The 15,886-nt window shown below is 40.0% G+C and overlaps 3 protein-coding genes across 3 annotated transcripts; 2 read left to right on the forward strand and 1 right to left on the reverse strand.

The window, feature by feature from the left end:
* The first annotated feature begins 677 nt into the window (after positions 1-677).
* On the forward strand, positions 678-5,732 carry LOC137948267 (uncharacterized). The gene is made up of 6 exons (XM_068794286.1): positions 678-1,040; positions 1,898-2,195; positions 2,939-3,097; positions 3,224-3,519; positions 5,187-5,390; positions 5,472-5,732. Exons 1-5 carry the CDS (start codon positions 855-857, stop codon positions 5,382-5,384), a joined length of 1,137 nt encoding a protein of 378 aa, XP_068650387.1. The 5' UTR covers positions 678-854; the 3' UTR covers positions 5,385-5,390; positions 5,472-5,732.
* Positions 5,733-6,265: 533 nt separating this feature from the next.
* On the forward strand, positions 6,266-8,030 carry LOC137948923 (uncharacterized). The gene is made up of 3 exons (XM_068795138.1): positions 6,266-6,702; positions 7,091-7,463; positions 7,593-8,030. The coding sequence occupies exons 1-3, from the start codon at positions 6,268-6,270 to the stop codon at positions 7,787-7,789; spliced, it is 1,005 nt and encodes a 334-aa protein (XP_068651239.1). The 5' UTR covers positions 6,266-6,267; the 3' UTR covers positions 7,790-8,030.
* A 2,663-nt stretch (positions 8,031-10,693) lies between these two features.
* On the reverse strand, positions 10,694-13,134 carry LOC137948716 (AAA-ATPase At2g46620-like). Its single transcript, XM_068794865.1, has one exon. It carries the CDS (start codon positions 13,006-13,008, stop codon positions 11,584-11,586), a length of 1,425 nt encoding a protein of 474 aa, XP_068650966.1. The 5' UTR covers positions 13,009-13,134; the 3' UTR covers positions 10,694-11,583.
* Between the last annotated feature and the right edge of the window lie 2,752 nt (positions 13,135-15,886).

The following is a 15,886-nucleotide window of genomic DNA, read 5'->3' on the forward strand; positions in this document are numbered from 1 at the left end:
AACTTGAGTTTGAAGTATTTAAAACAAGTCAAACTCAAACATATACCAGTTTAGCTCGACTTGATATCACTCTTAATTTTCACCTTACCGACAAAGAGCAATAATGTAATTATAATATTTTAAAGAGATTTATATAATTTACCAAATTATAGAGGAGGCTCCATTTATTGCTCCAATGTAATGCTTTTATTATATGATAATTTTGTAAACGAATTATAACAAAATCATATAAAATAAATTTACTATAATAAATCATCCTCTTACTCTCTTGATATAATTGGATTTTTTGAAAAGTATACTTCAATATAGTTAAAAAATCTTGTATATAAATTAATTATTTTTATCAATCTTGATCCAATTTAAATAAAATTTATGTTTTATTTAATATAGAAAAAAAATTGTCTCTCATTAGATTACATCTTGGACTTGAGTCGTATGAAATAGGAGATATCTAGTTGAAGTTGTTATCTCTATGTTCATTCTAGCAGGCAAAAATCAAACCTAAATCGACTTTCTGAAAACTTTTGTTGGATTTTAAGAATCAAATCTTATCTCTCTTTTCTTCCCCTTCCAATCAATCTCGTATCTGATTCCTTATCAAATAAGTAATCAAATAAATTAAATAAAAAAAATTAAAAGTAAAACCATGGGTGGGCAAGGCGCCGTTCGCCTCGTCTCCCCCACTCCCGCCTTGCTTGTGTCTCAAGACAAAAGTCCCCTCACATCGTTCGAGCTTTTTGCGCAGGTCCTTTGAGTTAAGACTTCTCTTTTCCGGTCGGCCGACCCGGGTCTCTCTGTAGAAACGCCGGCTGGGAGGGAGGGAGAGAGAGAGAGAGAGAGAGAGAGAAGCGATCATGCAGTCGCTGTTACTGAAAGAACTGGCGAATTACGCCGTGGGCGCTATCTGCAGCACGGCGGTGCTGTGGTTCGGTATACGCCAGTTGGACCCTAACCGCGCCGCCTCTAAAAAAGCCCAGGAGCTGAAGAAGGATATTGCCAACCGGTTGGGACGCCCTCTGGTACAAACTAATTCTTACGAGGTCCGCTCCCCTTTTCTCTGCTTGTAGAGTTTTTCGTGTTTGTTGCAGTGACTCCTTGTGTTGTCTTCTTTAATGAAATCTGTCTGTTGGTCGCGCTCTGCTAACTTGTTTCTCGAAATGGATTTTGTTCCTTCTCTTGCTCGGCCGTACTCGTCTCTTTCTGCGTTGTATGTTATTTTGCTTTTTATATTATTTAGGTGTAATAAGGTACCCTTGGGGGAATTTGAGTGGTTGGTATTTGGCAGGTATTTTATGTGATTTTTGGGTTCAATAGAAATATTTCCTCGGCTGGTGCTTTGGGTATTTTCTGACGTGGGCTGCTGACAAGGGTCGCAAAAGCCTCAGCTGGATGTTTTCTATCTGATTTCTATTCATTATCTTCGTTTCGCTTCATTTACCTTCTGTTGTTTCGACCTAGTTTTTTTATTCATTCTAGTTTATTGCTCGTGAAGATTATATATTTGTAATACTTCTGCCCTACGGAAAGTAGAAGTAGCAGGAAATGTGCTTCTTTTTTTCTAGCACCAATGTGCTGACAAATTGTGTTTCTCATAGTCTACTTTGTGGAGTTCTTTCGGCATGGATAACACAAATATAACTGTTTCTGAACCTAAATCCTTGGTGATTATAGGCTGCATCATTTGGTAAACTAGGCAGTGCTCATTTGTTGTTCTTTTCATTTTTTTCTTTGTAGAATGTTTAGTTTGCCTGATTCTTAATATTTTCATTAGCAGAAGTATGCATCTTGGAATTGTTTCTGTTTTTTTTTATTTTTTTTATTTTTTATGCAGAATCATTTTCGTTTTTTTTTAATGCAGAATTGTTTCTGTTCTTACTAAGTTGTAACTATCGTGCAGGATGTAATAGCATGCGATGTTATAAATCCGGACCACATTGATGTGGAATTTGATTCTATTGGAGGTTTGGATGATGTGAAGCAAGCCTTGATTGAACTTGTTATCATTCCTCTGAAGAGACCGGAACTCTTTGCAGGGAAGCTTCTCAGTCCCCAGAAAGGAGTACTGTTGTATGGTCCTCCTGGAACTGGAAAAACCATGCTAGCCAAGGCTATTGCAAAAGAATCAGGAGCTGTCTTTATTAATGTCCGTCTTTCTAATTTGATGAGTAAATGGTTTGGTGATGCCCAGAAGCTTGGTAAGTTATGCTTACCTAGTACAGTTTATTTGTCCTTTTTTCCTGACCTTTTTTAAATTGATGATTATTAACTAATTTGATTAAGCAAGAATGTAGAAGGGTTTCTTTCTGCATTCCCTGATAACTTTGTGTTTACATGTAATTTTCTTTTGCTGGAGTTATAGAACGAACTATTACTTGTGGAAAATAGAGGTTTTGCATCAGTATAAATTCTGTTTAATTCAATTTCTTGCTTGAAATAGTTATTGCTTCTTTTTCTTCAGATAATTTCTTAATGGATGCTAATCAAAATTTGTTACTGGATTAATATTTGGGGAATTGATTAAGTATGGGGACGTTTGATGATGGGCCATTGGCATGCAGATGGCAGCAAATGTTTTAGATTCTTATGGTTCTCAATTCAATATCAATGGTTGATCTAGAATGTCAGATGTTGCAAAATGTTGGCAAACTCGCCTAACATTGAACATAAGCTGGATCTGAAATATTTTGGCATGCCAGTTGTTGTGTGAGTAAAATTGAAGGTTTGGACTCATGATAAGTATGTTTTGTGTTTGGATGTGATCGTGGACCTATGTGTATGAAAGTAACAAATTTCTTTGTCTTTTGTGTTTTTTCTTCTTCAAATGTATCTTTCAACAGAAGACTAACTTGTTCCATTGTGTCTGATTTGGTTCTGGTTGGAGGGGCTATATATTCTATGTGCGCTGACAGTTATTCATGATTTTCTCCTGATTTTGCAGTTGCTGCTTTGTTTAGTTTGGCTTACAAACTGCAACCTGCTATTATATTTATTGATGAGGTTGACAGTTTCTTGGGACAGCGCCGTAGTACGGAAAATGAAGCAATGATCAACATGAAGACCGAGTTCATGGCATTGTGGGATGGTTTCACTACTGATAGTGAGTTCCAAATTGAATTTTTTGCTTCTTTTGGTGTCTGCTTATTTTTCATCCATTCTCAACCATTTATACTAAGATTCAATGTTAAAAAAATTCTTACTCTTTTGTTCACTCTTGTTTACTTAGAAAATGCTCGGGTAATGGTCCTTGCTGCTACTAACCGTCCTGCTGAACTAGATGAGGCAATATTGCGGCGTCTTCCGCAAACATTTGAAATTGGTATACCTGATCAGGATGAGAGAGTCAAGATACTAAAAGTGATTTTGAAAGGTGAAAAGGTAGAAGAGAAAATTAACGTTGGTCATATAGCTAGACTATGTGAGGGTTTCACTGGTTCGGATCTGTTTGAGCTCTGCAAGCAAGCAGCTTACTTTCCCATCAGGGACCTGTTAAATGCTGAGAGACAAGGCCAAGCATCTATTGTAAGTATGCTTTACAGATTTTTATTTTCTGTTTTGGGGGCAACTATTTTAGTTGTTTTGCTTCTTCTACTGGTGTACCAGTCCAATTATAATAGGATGCCAATCCTGTTTAAGGACTTGGATAAAATTATCCTTATCCAGAGTCTTTTTCTATGTACCTATGCACTTATTACGAGGCTAATATAGCAATTTCTCCCCCACCTAAGATGGTTTAGTTGTGTGTTTTTAAGTTTGTGGGTACTTGCTTCTCTTAGAGATATTGTTCTAATAAGTATATGTGTAGTTAATATGCCTACAAACTATAACTTTATTTTTATGTTTTTTGGTTTTTCATTTTTTGAAGATTCTGTTGGTTATTAATTGAACTTAGCTCTCTATGTTCACATGTTGGTAGTCATGCAAGATAACTAACTTCCCAAAAAAACTAAGATAATATCTCAAAACTGTTAATGGGTTAGAGGATAAATATATGATATGCAAAATAGGCAAGGGATGTGTTTATGTGTTATGGAATGACACTACCTGTTAAAGCTGTTTGTAGTCTCTCTCTCTCTCTCTCTCTCTCTACTCTTTTTCTTTTGTAAATTTAGTTTTTAGCCCCCCCTCAACCTTCATCTTTCCCCTAGTTTATTTGCAAAAAAAAAAAAAAAAAGTTCAACTGCACTCTGAATTATTATGTATGTGAACTCCGAAAAAAAATAAAAAATCACATGACACTAAGTCTGCCTTTCTTCCTCACAAAAAGAGGAGATAGTGATTGCTTCATTTACCTGGCCTTGACCGAGTGGAGATTGTTAGAAAGTATTTGATGAGTTACATGGGAAATGGATTCCAGTTTTGTGATTGGGTAGGGGAGCAAGGGCATTTTTTCCCTTGGATATTAGATTCCATATTTGATGAAGTTTCAAACCTTTCCTCAAGTTGGCAAATTAATTGGGAGGCATGTTCCTAGGTTGGCAAATGTGCTTGCTTCATTTACCTGGCCTTGACTGATTGGAGATCATTAGGAAGTATTCCCTGAGTTAAATGGGAAATGGGAATGGACTCCAGTATTGTGATTGGGTGAATGAGTAAGGGCATTTCTTTGCCTCGGAGATTAGGCTCCATATTTGATGAAGTTTTGGATCTTTCCTCAAGTTGGCAAATTACTTGTAGACATATTCCTAGGTGTGCAAATGCTCTCCCTGACCAGGTGGCTAAGGAGGGGATTTCTACTGTCATCTTGTACTGTGATCCAGCTTAGAAACATAAACTATGTCTGGCTGTACAAAAACCATGGTTGGGAGGTTTGGTGATGTTCAATTAAAGAACTGCAACTGGCAAGAAATAGACGACTGAGATCCATATGGATGGAAGTGAAACCAAAGACTTGAGGAAGGCCAAACAGGCAAATGAACTAGCAAATGACGGGCAGATTGGTGGAACATTCATGTCATCATGGTGGTCCTTTTCAAGGTTCTGATGATGCTGAAAGAAAATGGACCTTCTTTTCCTTTCCTCTTCATTTTTTCTGTACCCTCTTTTTATTCTTTGTTTTTTAATTTTTAATTTCATCTCCTTAGAAAACATTAACAGAATTGCAAGTGGGCGGAACTACTACACACTTTTTATAGGTTCTCCAACGTAATAATGGTTTGAACCTATAGACATTTATTGGCTATCTGCAGGAACCAAGGGGCATAAGACAGACCGACTTAGAGGCAGCTTTTTCAACCTCTAAAAAGGCCAAGGCTGCGGGATCATATGGACGCACGTCCCAAACAGAGCCCTGGCAGGATGACTATCAGATCCAGATTGCACTCTCAGAGCTCTCTAAGCTTTTTCATCAGGGCAGCAATAATCAGCCTGAAATTCATGACTCTTGAAACAAGGTTTTCCTCCAATTTGAATGCATTTCCAATGACCATCCAATTGTTTCAAGGACTGAACGTGTGCTTTATATCTCCTTACAGGACTCATATCATTAAATGAAGTAGCTGGTTACTTAGCAACCGTCACTGCCACTGGCACAGGGCAAACAGACAAATTGGACTTGAAGATAATAGCAGGCTACAGTTCTTTGCATTTGGCCTCTGCCCACATACATCTTCATCAGCCCTCGTACGCTTCGCTTATTTGGAAGGATTCGTGAGGAGTGTACCAACTATTTAAGTCGAAGTCTGAATTGCTGCTTTGTTTCATTTTGTCATACAGAAGGGGTCTTTGTAACCCAAGTGGCTGTTATTGTTTTTCTGATAACGAACTGAAGTGGGCTATTGGTGTTCGTAAACGTGTGCGGCAGATTGCGAAGCAGATTCTGCAGTTGGAGATTGCATTCTTCTAATGCCGTTTACGGCGTTGAAAACACATCTCAGGCGAAAGATTTTGAGGAATGGATTCTAGACACGAATGACCGCGATGTGTCGTCTTCATGAGAGGGCCAACACTCTCTTCTCCCACCCAAGGATCAGTGACGCTGTCTTACGTTTTCAGATGGGCGGAAGGAAAGAGGAGAGAAGACACTCAAGTTTTCTCTCCTTTTAATGATTTAAATCTCGTCTCCAAATGAGATGGGCAGGATGTCAACTGTCCCGATTGTCGGATCTAAATTTGTGTCCGAATCAATCCCTTGATTTAGATCCGAATACGAATTCGCTTATTCGGATCTTTATCGGGGATTTTTATAGTATTTTCATCAGAATTTTATCTTCAATTATAGACGGCTATTTATGTTCATAAATCGAAGATAGTCTGCGACTACGAGACGCCATGTCTGCAACATCTTTTCCTTCCCACCGGATCACTAGTCCCGCACATTTTCTGAAAAAAACAACTAAAATTCAACAAAAACCCAGTGCAGTTTCCGAGACGAAGCTTCTGAATCTCGTAGCTATACCATTATTCGGTGTTTGCGCTTCGCGCAATCACGTTAGATCCTCTTCTTCGTCTCGCACACTTGTGGCTAAATGCAGCTCCGAAGAGAGAGAAACGCCGAAAATGAAGGACCTTCTCTCTGGTATGGTCGACAAGCGAGTGGAAGAGCTTCTGGGAAGGGAAGAGAACAGAGTTTTGTTCGATGGGTTAGAGGAGGCTACGGGGAGGGTCGAAAGGGCGAGGATGGAGCTTTTAGAGATCGAGAGGCAGGAAAAGGAAGCTGAGCAATTGCGGAGTTACGTTCGTACACTCGAGAGTAGAGAATCTGAGGTCCGTCGTCATTTATCTTTTATCTTTTCAATTTCGTGATCGCGAGTATGATTGTAACTTGCCGTCTAGCCCTTTTATCCACTCCATTAGACCAAATTTTGAACCTTAAAATATTTGAGTCATAAATCATGCTCATAATCATGTGGAGTCTTGTTCACAAATCCTCCTCCCCATTCTGCTTGATCCTTTAATAGATCCATTCCCAATGCCTTCTTCAAGTTTTTTTTAAAGCGCCTGCCTGCATTGTTTTCGCCTTCCCCTATTTCAAGCTTATCTCTCCAATGGAGACAACTGTGTACCACTTGATTTCTGCAGGACATGCCAATTCCATCTCAAACGACTCTCTTATCTTTTTCATCTTTTTCTGGTTTTTGTTTTATACTTCAAGATTGCAGAATGCCAAAGAGAACTGTTAGAGGCAAGAGGTATGGTTGATGAAGCTGAGCTCACGCTCTCATCAAACATGTCCAACATTAGTGCCAGAGCTGCTTTGATGAGCAATGAAGTTGGGGAGGTCGACAAACAAGTAGAGAGATTTGAATCTGTAAAAGTAGCAGCAGTTTCTGCTATAGTGGGCACACTTGCTGGGACTCCACTTTTGTTATCTAAAGTGGCCACAGGGGCTGAACTATTCCTTCATTTAGGAGTCATACTTGTTAGTTGTGCTCTGTTTGGGGTTACCTTCCGGTACACAATAAGAAGAGATCTGGACAATGTTCAGCTTAAGACTGGAACCTCTGCAGCTTTTGGTCTTATTAAAGGTAATTTTGAATTCTGAAGTGGCAACACTCTGTAGTCTTTCTATTTCTATTGTGCCACAGGAGTTATTGTGACTTCATAATTGTGATACAGTCAAGTTGAGAAAATGAGATTTCATGTTCAACATGCAGGGCTGGCTGAATTGGAGGCAGGACCTCCACTGGAATTCAGTAGTGGGAGCTTTGTGACACATGTTCTTGATGGAGCGTTGTATGTATCTCAGAATCTACTGATCTTTTTTTTTGCTGCTGTTGGTCTGGATTACTGTTTTAAGCTGGGAATTCTCAGTCCCTTTCCCATTAAGAAGTCAGTTGAAGAAACCAAGTGAGTATGGAAATCACTTGCAATGAAAGAGAATGTATCCTTTGAAAGGTACTGTAGAAATTTTGTAAAGGATTCAATTTGACCTCTAGCAAATGAAGACAGAATCGAAGGATTGCTCTGTGCGTGCGCACGAGCAGAGATACTATGGGTTGAAAAGATTAATATCTATACATTCAAATGACACTTTTCATGCTCGATCTCTTTGTTGTTTTAGACTAATTTGAGCGACAGAATAGTCCATCTTAAAAGGCAGCTGGTAGAAATGACTACACAAATTACAGAGCAGGTGCACTCATTCTTTCTCATTGACTGTGTCATTGAAGATTTGTACCCCAATAGAAAAATGGGTAACTAAGGTGCCATGGGAATGTATAAAAAGTTTAAGGTGCCTTGTGAAATATACAAGAAGAACAAGTACTAACTAGAAAGCTTCTATTCGGAAGCAAAGATAAGCTGAGGTCCCATCAAATGAGGTCTTGAAGTTTCCAAAACTGTATAATGTAACTGCAAGCTATGGATTAGTATTGATGCTAGTAAAGAAGAAATTGTAACAGACTCTCAAAGCAGAATCTTAGAAATGAAAGCTTTCATCTCATTGTCCAGTTAAAATTGACAATGAATTGAATCATCATCACTGTCAAACAACTCCAATACACCCCCCTCTTCATCTGTGAACTGTTTTATCTCCAACTTCTGGTTAGAAAGCTACAAAAACCAGCCTTTGAATCCTATCAGTATTTCTCTGTGACCGACTTCTTGAACACACTCCATTAAATATTAACCTGTTCCATGTAAACCCAGTTGTTGTCGCTTGGAGAAAAATCAATCTGGTTGCCACCTTTTTCAGCGCCCCAATATAAGTCAAGTAGATTCCCCATACCAGTCTACTCCCACTAGAGTTTATTACTCTCATTTTCTCTGTCACTGGATCTCTTTCTTTTGCTTGAACTGCTTTGGCATAAACAGGATCTAACCCCTCCATCCTCCATCTCATTAACTCCATCATTAAAGTAATTGGAGCTTCCTCCTTTGGAGTCATTCGTGTGATTGTCTTCACAACATCTTTTTCTTGCTCAACAGTTTGGAATTTAAAAGGTGGTAGATAAGGAACATTACTTGCTGACCATGATTGGTTATAGTTCTTTGAGAATTTCCTATGCACCACTTCCATCACAGATTTTTCCTCTGCAGGAAAACGATGAGTCCAGCTCTTTATTTGATTCTTTGCTTCTTCCCATAAAGGAAGACACTGGCCTAAACATGGTCTTTCTTCTTTGATCTCCTGAGCTGTTCATTTTGATTAACTTTGTTAGTGAGATAACTGCACTCAAATCTTCCCAGAACTTTTGAGTCTTGAATAATCCTGTAGATTTCTTTGCTGATGGGATCATCACCAATCCCATTAGGGAGAGTCGCACGCAATTGATTTGAGGACTGGGCAACACTTTGCAGAATGGATAGGGGGATTTCAGGGTGGCAAGGGGAAAGGTTTGTCCTAGGAAACCATTTGAAATATTGTGTAATTTTATGGCAAAGGGAAGATGTGGAGGTGTATAAAGGGAGATTTCTAAAGAAATCTTTCTGAAGATTAAAGAAAGGATTTGATTGGCGTGTCAGGTTCACCATCCGGTGGTCTGGGACTCCAGTTCACGTAACACTTGCGAGTTAGAGTTACCAATATCAGAAATAATTCCGACACAGCGAAGAACACACTCAACAGAAATTTCTGTGATAATTGACCATAATAGCTCTCTAATATAGTCTGCAGGAGGTTTTCTGGATTTGATCACTAACACTTTGTGGAAGAGGCTGCTTCCATTTGGGAGGTTGGAAACAACATCCATATATGTGTTAGTGGCACCTTGATAGTTCCTACTTACCTCCTTTTTGCATCCTTCTATGGACAGCTGAAAGAACATTGCATCTCTGAGCATGGTCAAATATACAAGCTTAGTATTTAAATACTTGGAGTTGAGTTTTTCACTGGCAAGGTATGCATTGGACAGCTGTGGGAGTCCTATCTGTTGAAGGAAAGCTTTGAACTTTGGGTGATAAAGGGATAAGAAAGAGAGACAAGAATCATAGAACCAATCTGCGAGCTGATTCAATGCTCCATTTCTCTGTGCTTCAGTTTGTAGGGGCTTACACATTCTGAGAGATAAAGGCTCAGTTGAACTTGGGGCTACTTGCTCAGAAGAAATAAGGGGCTGGAATCATGGCAAGTGGAGCAACAGGTAAGGCCAACTGTCCGCAATCTCTGAATCTTGCCATGCCTCATTGGAGCTGTAGAAAGTACTATAGACCCCTCCGTTGAGCTTAGGGCAGGTCCAACGTTTGAGATGTTCTGTGGCAGTTCGAGAAGGATTTGAAGCTGAGAAAAGAGAACTGCAAAGGCCGCAGCGGAGTCTGATGGCTTTAGCTGTCCCCGTTTCTTGGTTCAGGAATAAGATAGGTTCCAGGTGGGAGCAGTACCAAGCCCCTTTCCGCTTGAGGGCTTTAATTCTAACTGTTAAGAGTCCATTATATTTCTTCTTCAGATTCTTTGAGAACAGATCTTCTTCTTAGGCATGGCAGGTTGCCATGGTGGAAGATTCTGTTTGTCAACTCTTGTTGCTATTTCTCTTCTTGACTACTGCAACTTCTATCGAGAATTTTGCTTCTTAAACAATGGAGTACGCTGTAGTTCTGGAATTGGTGAGGCAGACGATTGGGATTCAGAGTGGCTGATGAGCTGTTAGAATATGGGTGCTGGTCAGCATGTTGGAATCAATAAAAGTGAGAAGATTTTCAAAGCAAAGCTTTAACTGAAAGTTGTGGACAGTCAGGGGTAAATGAAGGCTAACAGAAAGAAGAAACTGAAAGCGCCATTTTACATGAAATTCACTTCACATACAACCAGAGTGACAAATAAAAATGACCAGGAATAATAGCACAAATCATGAAGTGGCGTTTACTGAACAACGAAGCAAAAGAGTAAGAGAGCTAAGACGGTTATGATTGGGCAGCTCTACATTTACAGTTTCTCAGAATAACCGATGAGGATGAAAGTTATTCTATTTCAAATGTGGAAAACAGACTTCTTTGTTCAATCTTTCTCGTACAAAGGGTACTGTAAATTCTCTTGTTGCATTGCCCAAATGACAGAAGTGAAGACTTTCCAGAATTTTTTTCCTGGGATTTCTTCTCAATGTTTCTTAACAAACTGTTACTGAACTGCAATTCCAGACGTTTCTTCACTCTGCACTCATAGGTCAGCCTTTAATGACTTAAGTGCAAGGTAGATCACTCGTTGCTCTCAGATATCTGTACCCCATAGCCACTTGCTCCGATAATGTTCGACCTCGTATCGGGACAATCAATTCTTGATGACTTCAGCAGAAGCGTCGTAGTTCAAACTATTGATTTTCTGCGTCTTCAATTCTTTTTTTTTTTTTTTTGTATAACTTCTAGTGGCCGCCATTGAAGCTACTGGGGGGAGCTCACTGGCCTTCACTTCAGGCGTCAGCTCACAATTTGAATATCCCTGAAATCATCTCTTCCGAACTCCAAAAGGCAAACGAAAGTGATGTTGAGAGTGGGATTCCTCTTGTCCACCTTCTCGACTCATCCACCACCGTGAATTCCAGAATAATGTAAGCTTGGAATTCTCTAAACCTTTTGGAGTAAATTAAGAATTCCACATTTACCCCTCCACGACCCGGTCTCCGCGAATTGCTAAAAGAGAGTCGTACCGGTAGTCTTGGCACCGGTACGCAACGGAGACTGTTACGTTTCGGTTGCTTTCGCGATTCACAAAGCCTACTTGTCGAGCTCGAAGGACGCGTTTTTCCGGCTCCCGCTGCAGTTCATTTTCAACAACCCGTACAGCCGCCGGAATTCCCTCACGGTATGAACGCTCTCCCGGCACATTACCGCCGATGCATCCCTGGAATCGTCCGACCGACCGTTCACCGACCCGCTCTCGCTAAGCCGCTGCATTGTTTTGGTTCCTACGCTGCTGCCGGCGCTGCTGCTCGATTGCAGCGCGTTTATGATGGACTTGAGCGCTCGACTGGGAGAGCTCCTGTTCACTATCAAAATTTCCCCGATTTCAGCCGGACTGAGGCTGCCGCCGGCCTGGAACACCTCCTCAACCTGCGGGAACAGCTTGTGGTCCTTCACCCCGAGGTAGCTGGTCGCCAGCGTCTTGAAGGCTGGGAAGTCGCAGAGAGGAAAGTAAATGTGGACGTCGAGCCTTCCCGGCCGGAGCAGCGATGGGTCGACCTTGTCCCGGCTGTTCATGGTGAAGACCATCACCCGCTCCTCCCCGCAACAGGAAAAGACACCGTCTGTGATGTTGAGGATTCCGGAGATGCTCACGTTCCCGGACTTTTCCGCTAGGAATCGGTCCAGGTCCTCAACCAGGATGACTGACTTCCCACTCGTCTGTAAAAGCAGCGACTTCAGGTCGGAATCGGCCTTTACCCGGCCCAGGTCCACTTCGTAAAGGTCGTAGCAGAGGAACTTGGCCATGGCCGCCACGAAGCTCGTTTTCCCCGTCCCGGCAGGGCCGTAGAGGAGGTAGCTCCGCTTCCAAACTCTCCCTAGCCGGTGGTAGTATTGTTTCCCCTTCACAAACGATTCGAGATCGGAGCGCACCTTGTTCTTCAGATCGGCATCCATGGCGATCGATTCCAGCGTTACCGGGTGGGTAAACGAGACGGACCGCCACCGCCCGACGGCCCCCGTTCCGTCGTTCGTGTACAGCTTTATCTCTCTCTTTTTCAGCTCGATTTCATCGGCAACGGTTTGAATGTGCTGGAGGTAAGGGCGGAGGATCCGGCGCTTATCTTCTTTCCGAATCTTCAAGACAAATGATTTACGGCTGCTGCTGGATTCGTTCCGCCAAGAGACTTTAGTGCCGAGGAAAGAGTCGCGGACGACCTGGTTCGGGTCTAGCTGGAGGAAGATCTCGTTCGGTTTCTTTCCAGCGAAGAGGTTAGCGTAATCAGAGTCCTCGAGGGACGGCAATGAGCTCAAATAAACCGGTACTTTCCTATAAAGCTGATTTTCCTGGAAATTCTCATTGTATTCTGGGATTCTGTAAAACTGATAAACATAACACCATTCCTCCATCAATCCCCACCACCTTCTCACAAACTTTGTCAGCACAGACCAAAGGAACATAATTCTGAACACCACAAGGCCGCCGGCAATGGCGCCAAGTACCGTAAACAAATTCATCCTTCCTTACCTTGATTCTAATTCGTATCGACTCCTCAAAAAGAAAACAGAACAGCTAGCAAAATGTTTACCAGATTCGAGGTCCAGCGATCTCAGAAATCACCACCGCGACAGGCGTTTTTTCCTTTCCGAAGCAGAGAGCACCATCATTTCCCCATGCCGAAATCAAATACCGAGGTGAGAAATCACAACGAAACCCGAGCGGCTTGAGGAAGAAGCAGGATTGCGGAGGCGGAAATAACGCGGGATCTTGGTTCCTCATCAGCGAAATTTATTACGCTTTTGTCAAAGCTGGGAATTAGCACGCAGCAGCGCAGGCAATGAAGATTAAAGAGAAGGAAACCACCTCCACGTTTTTGTAATTTATTATTTAGGGATATTTACCAAAATACCGGATTTCAAAAATCCTATTTATCTTGATATCCAGTTCTAAAACTTATTTCCCATAAACCATCCATTCAAATTTTCAAAAGCCAAATTATTCCGTCAACGGTTTATTTCACTAGCCTCTCTCATCGCTTCAATATTTGACTCTTTCAAATTTAACACTTAAACAACTCAAATTAACCCAATAAATATTTTAAAATTTATTTTTATATCGATATATACCGCTTTGTCAAATTGATTATTCATTTATAGTATTAAGCCTGAAGCATGTATTCAACTTCAACTCATTTTTGGGTGTTAGTATAGACGAATTCAAGTGGTGGAAAACAAATTCCAATGTTAGTGTCCCTAAATGAAAAGTATGATATAAGAAGAGAATTAGTAACCTTTTATAATATACTAAATAGAACATATACCTAAACATATAATTAACCAAAATAAACGTGATTACTACACTTATAAGTGATTTAACGTGTAGTCCACAATATATTAATATTCTAATTAATGAAAAATTATATTATATTATTTAATGATTATAGTTTATTATAAATTAAAACAATAATTACGTGTGACTAGAATAAATTATATAAAATTAATAAAAAATTAAAAAATAACATAAGAGAATATAATAAATAAACCTAATGGTTTAATTAATTATAACAATTGGATAATTAAACCAATTAATGATTACAGTTTATTATAAATTAATATACTAATTACGTGTGACTAGAATAAATTATTTAAAATAAATAAATTTTTTAATAATAACATAAACAAATATAAAAAATAAATAAATTATTTTTTAATGACATAAGATATTTTTTAACATTAAAACTCACTATTTTGATACAAAATAAAAAATCATAATAAATATATATATATATATATATATATATATTAATTTATCAATAACATAATATATTTATTTAAGTATTATTAATTCATAATATATTAACACAAAATGTAAATCCAATGGTTTAAAGTTTATTATAATTAAACTAACTCATGATTAAAGTTTATTATAAATTAATATACTAATTACCTGTTATTAGAATAAAATTTAAAAAAGTGAAAAAATAAATAAATAATAAGTCATTATCGTCGTCGAAGAGCCCTGCTGCAAAAGAAACCTTTGATTTTGGATTTCCCAAGCGGCTCCGAGACCTTTGAAATCGTCGCGAAATTTTGTTACGACGTGAAGATCGACCTCACAGCAACAAATGTCCGTCCGTTCCTCTGCGCCGATGAGGTTCATGTCCCAATCCGTTCTCCGAAGCATCATAGACTTAGTAAGAACCCTAAAATCCCGCGAATCGCTGATGTTGATGGCAGAAACCCTAGGTATTGCATAGCAAAAGACACGGGATGAATGAAGTTGGGGTGAACGGAGAAAGCAGAGAGAGCGAAGATGAGAGGAAGAAATGGGGCGAAAAAAATCGTCAAGAGACGAAGGCCGAGGGAGAGGGAGAGGAGAATAGCGAATGAGGATAATTTTTTCTTTTCAGGTGGGGGGAAGAAGCAACGCGCATTGCGCGAGGAAAGTAGATGATTCGCAAAAAAGGTAGGAATCAACTTTCTTCCGTTTTTGTCTGGGTAGATGAAATGGTGTAATCTCACTTCAATTCAAGTCTTTTATACTAACACCTTATTTGTGATGACCTAGGTAATGCGGGGAGAATTTATTCCACTTCATCGTGGACTAACCCCCTTGAAGGAGAATGATTTTTAAGTCCACACAAACTCTGGTTAACCAAATCTCGAACCCACCCACACCGATTGTTGTACGCGTTTGCCACACGGCATCTAGGCTTTCCCAATATAATACAAGAATGATGGGTTAGGTCCACATCAATTTATGTTGCCCGTCCAAGACCTACTACGGCCTGTCTGTCCCTCCAGGCTCCAACCGGTCGGCTAACCCCACCTCACTCCAACTTGCCGTCTTATTACATCCAACCCGGGTCCATTTAGCCTATCTCATTGCAACCTTAGTTGCCCATGGTTTATCTATAAATCCAATCCTGACTCACCCTAAACTCATTGAAATCTTTACTATCGAGTACTCACACCAAGTGACCCTAAACTCAGTTCCAAGTTGGGTTTCTCGACATGGGAAACTCAACCCTAAACCCTAAAACTCAGTTCCAAGTTGGGTTTCTCAGCCTCCATCTGTTCCTCTCAACCCTAAACCCTCTGTCACCCTCGCATCTTCTATAATCCTTATCTATTTTTTATCGTCGGATGTTGGAGATGTGAATTTGGGGTTTAAATGTAATCGCGAAATTAAAAAATAGGTGCGCTAACTTAGGCCATTTTTCATTTTTCATAAAAATGGTGAGTCGAGTCGTCATGGGATGATAGTGAATTGGATGCGGTGGAACCGTTTGGACTCGGGCAATCCGAGTCGGAGAACCCTAGGACAGAGGAAATGGTGGGCCCGTAGTTACTTATACATGATACGTTGACTGCTTTTTTAGCCCCGAATCAGCGC

This window comes from Aristolochia californica, unplaced genomic scaffold (assembly GCF_029961685.1).
Source record: "Aristolochia californica isolate CCGP_79_NKW_82.1479 unplaced genomic scaffold, dmAriCali1.0.hap1 SCAF_13, whole genome shotgun sequence".
NCBI lineage: Eukaryota > Viridiplantae > Streptophyta > Magnoliopsida > Piperales > Aristolochiaceae > Aristolochia > Aristolochia californica.

Bases quoted from the DNA above. Each gene is read 5' to 3' on its own strand.
- LOC137948716 (XM_068794865.1), bottom strand. From the start codon at position 13,008: ATGAATTTGTTTACGGTACTTGGCGCCATTGCCGGCGGCCTTGTGGTG.
- LOC137948267 (XM_068794286.1), top strand. From the start codon at position 855: ATGCAGTCGCTGTTACTGAAAGAACTGGCGAATTACGCCGTGGGCGCT. The intron at 1,041-1,897 runs GTCCGCTCCCCT...ACTATCGTGCAG, and splicing joins TACAAACTAATTCTTACGAG to GATGTAATAGCATGCGATGT. The intron at 3,520-5,186 runs GTAAGTATGCTT...GGCTATCTGCAG, and splicing joins GACAAGGCCAAGCATCTATT to GAACCAAGGGGCATAAGACA.
- LOC137948923 (XM_068795138.1), top strand. From the start codon at position 6,268: ATGTCTGCAACATCTTTTCCTTCCCACCGGATCACTAGTCCCGCACAT. The intron at 6,703-7,090 runs GTCCGTCGTCAT...TTATACTTCAAG, and splicing joins TCGAGAGTAGAGAATCTGAG to ATTGCAGAATGCCAAAGAGA. The intron at 7,464-7,592 runs GTAATTTTGAAT...TTCAACATGCAG, and splicing joins AGCTTTTGGTCTTATTAAAG to GGCTGGCTGAATTGGAGGCA.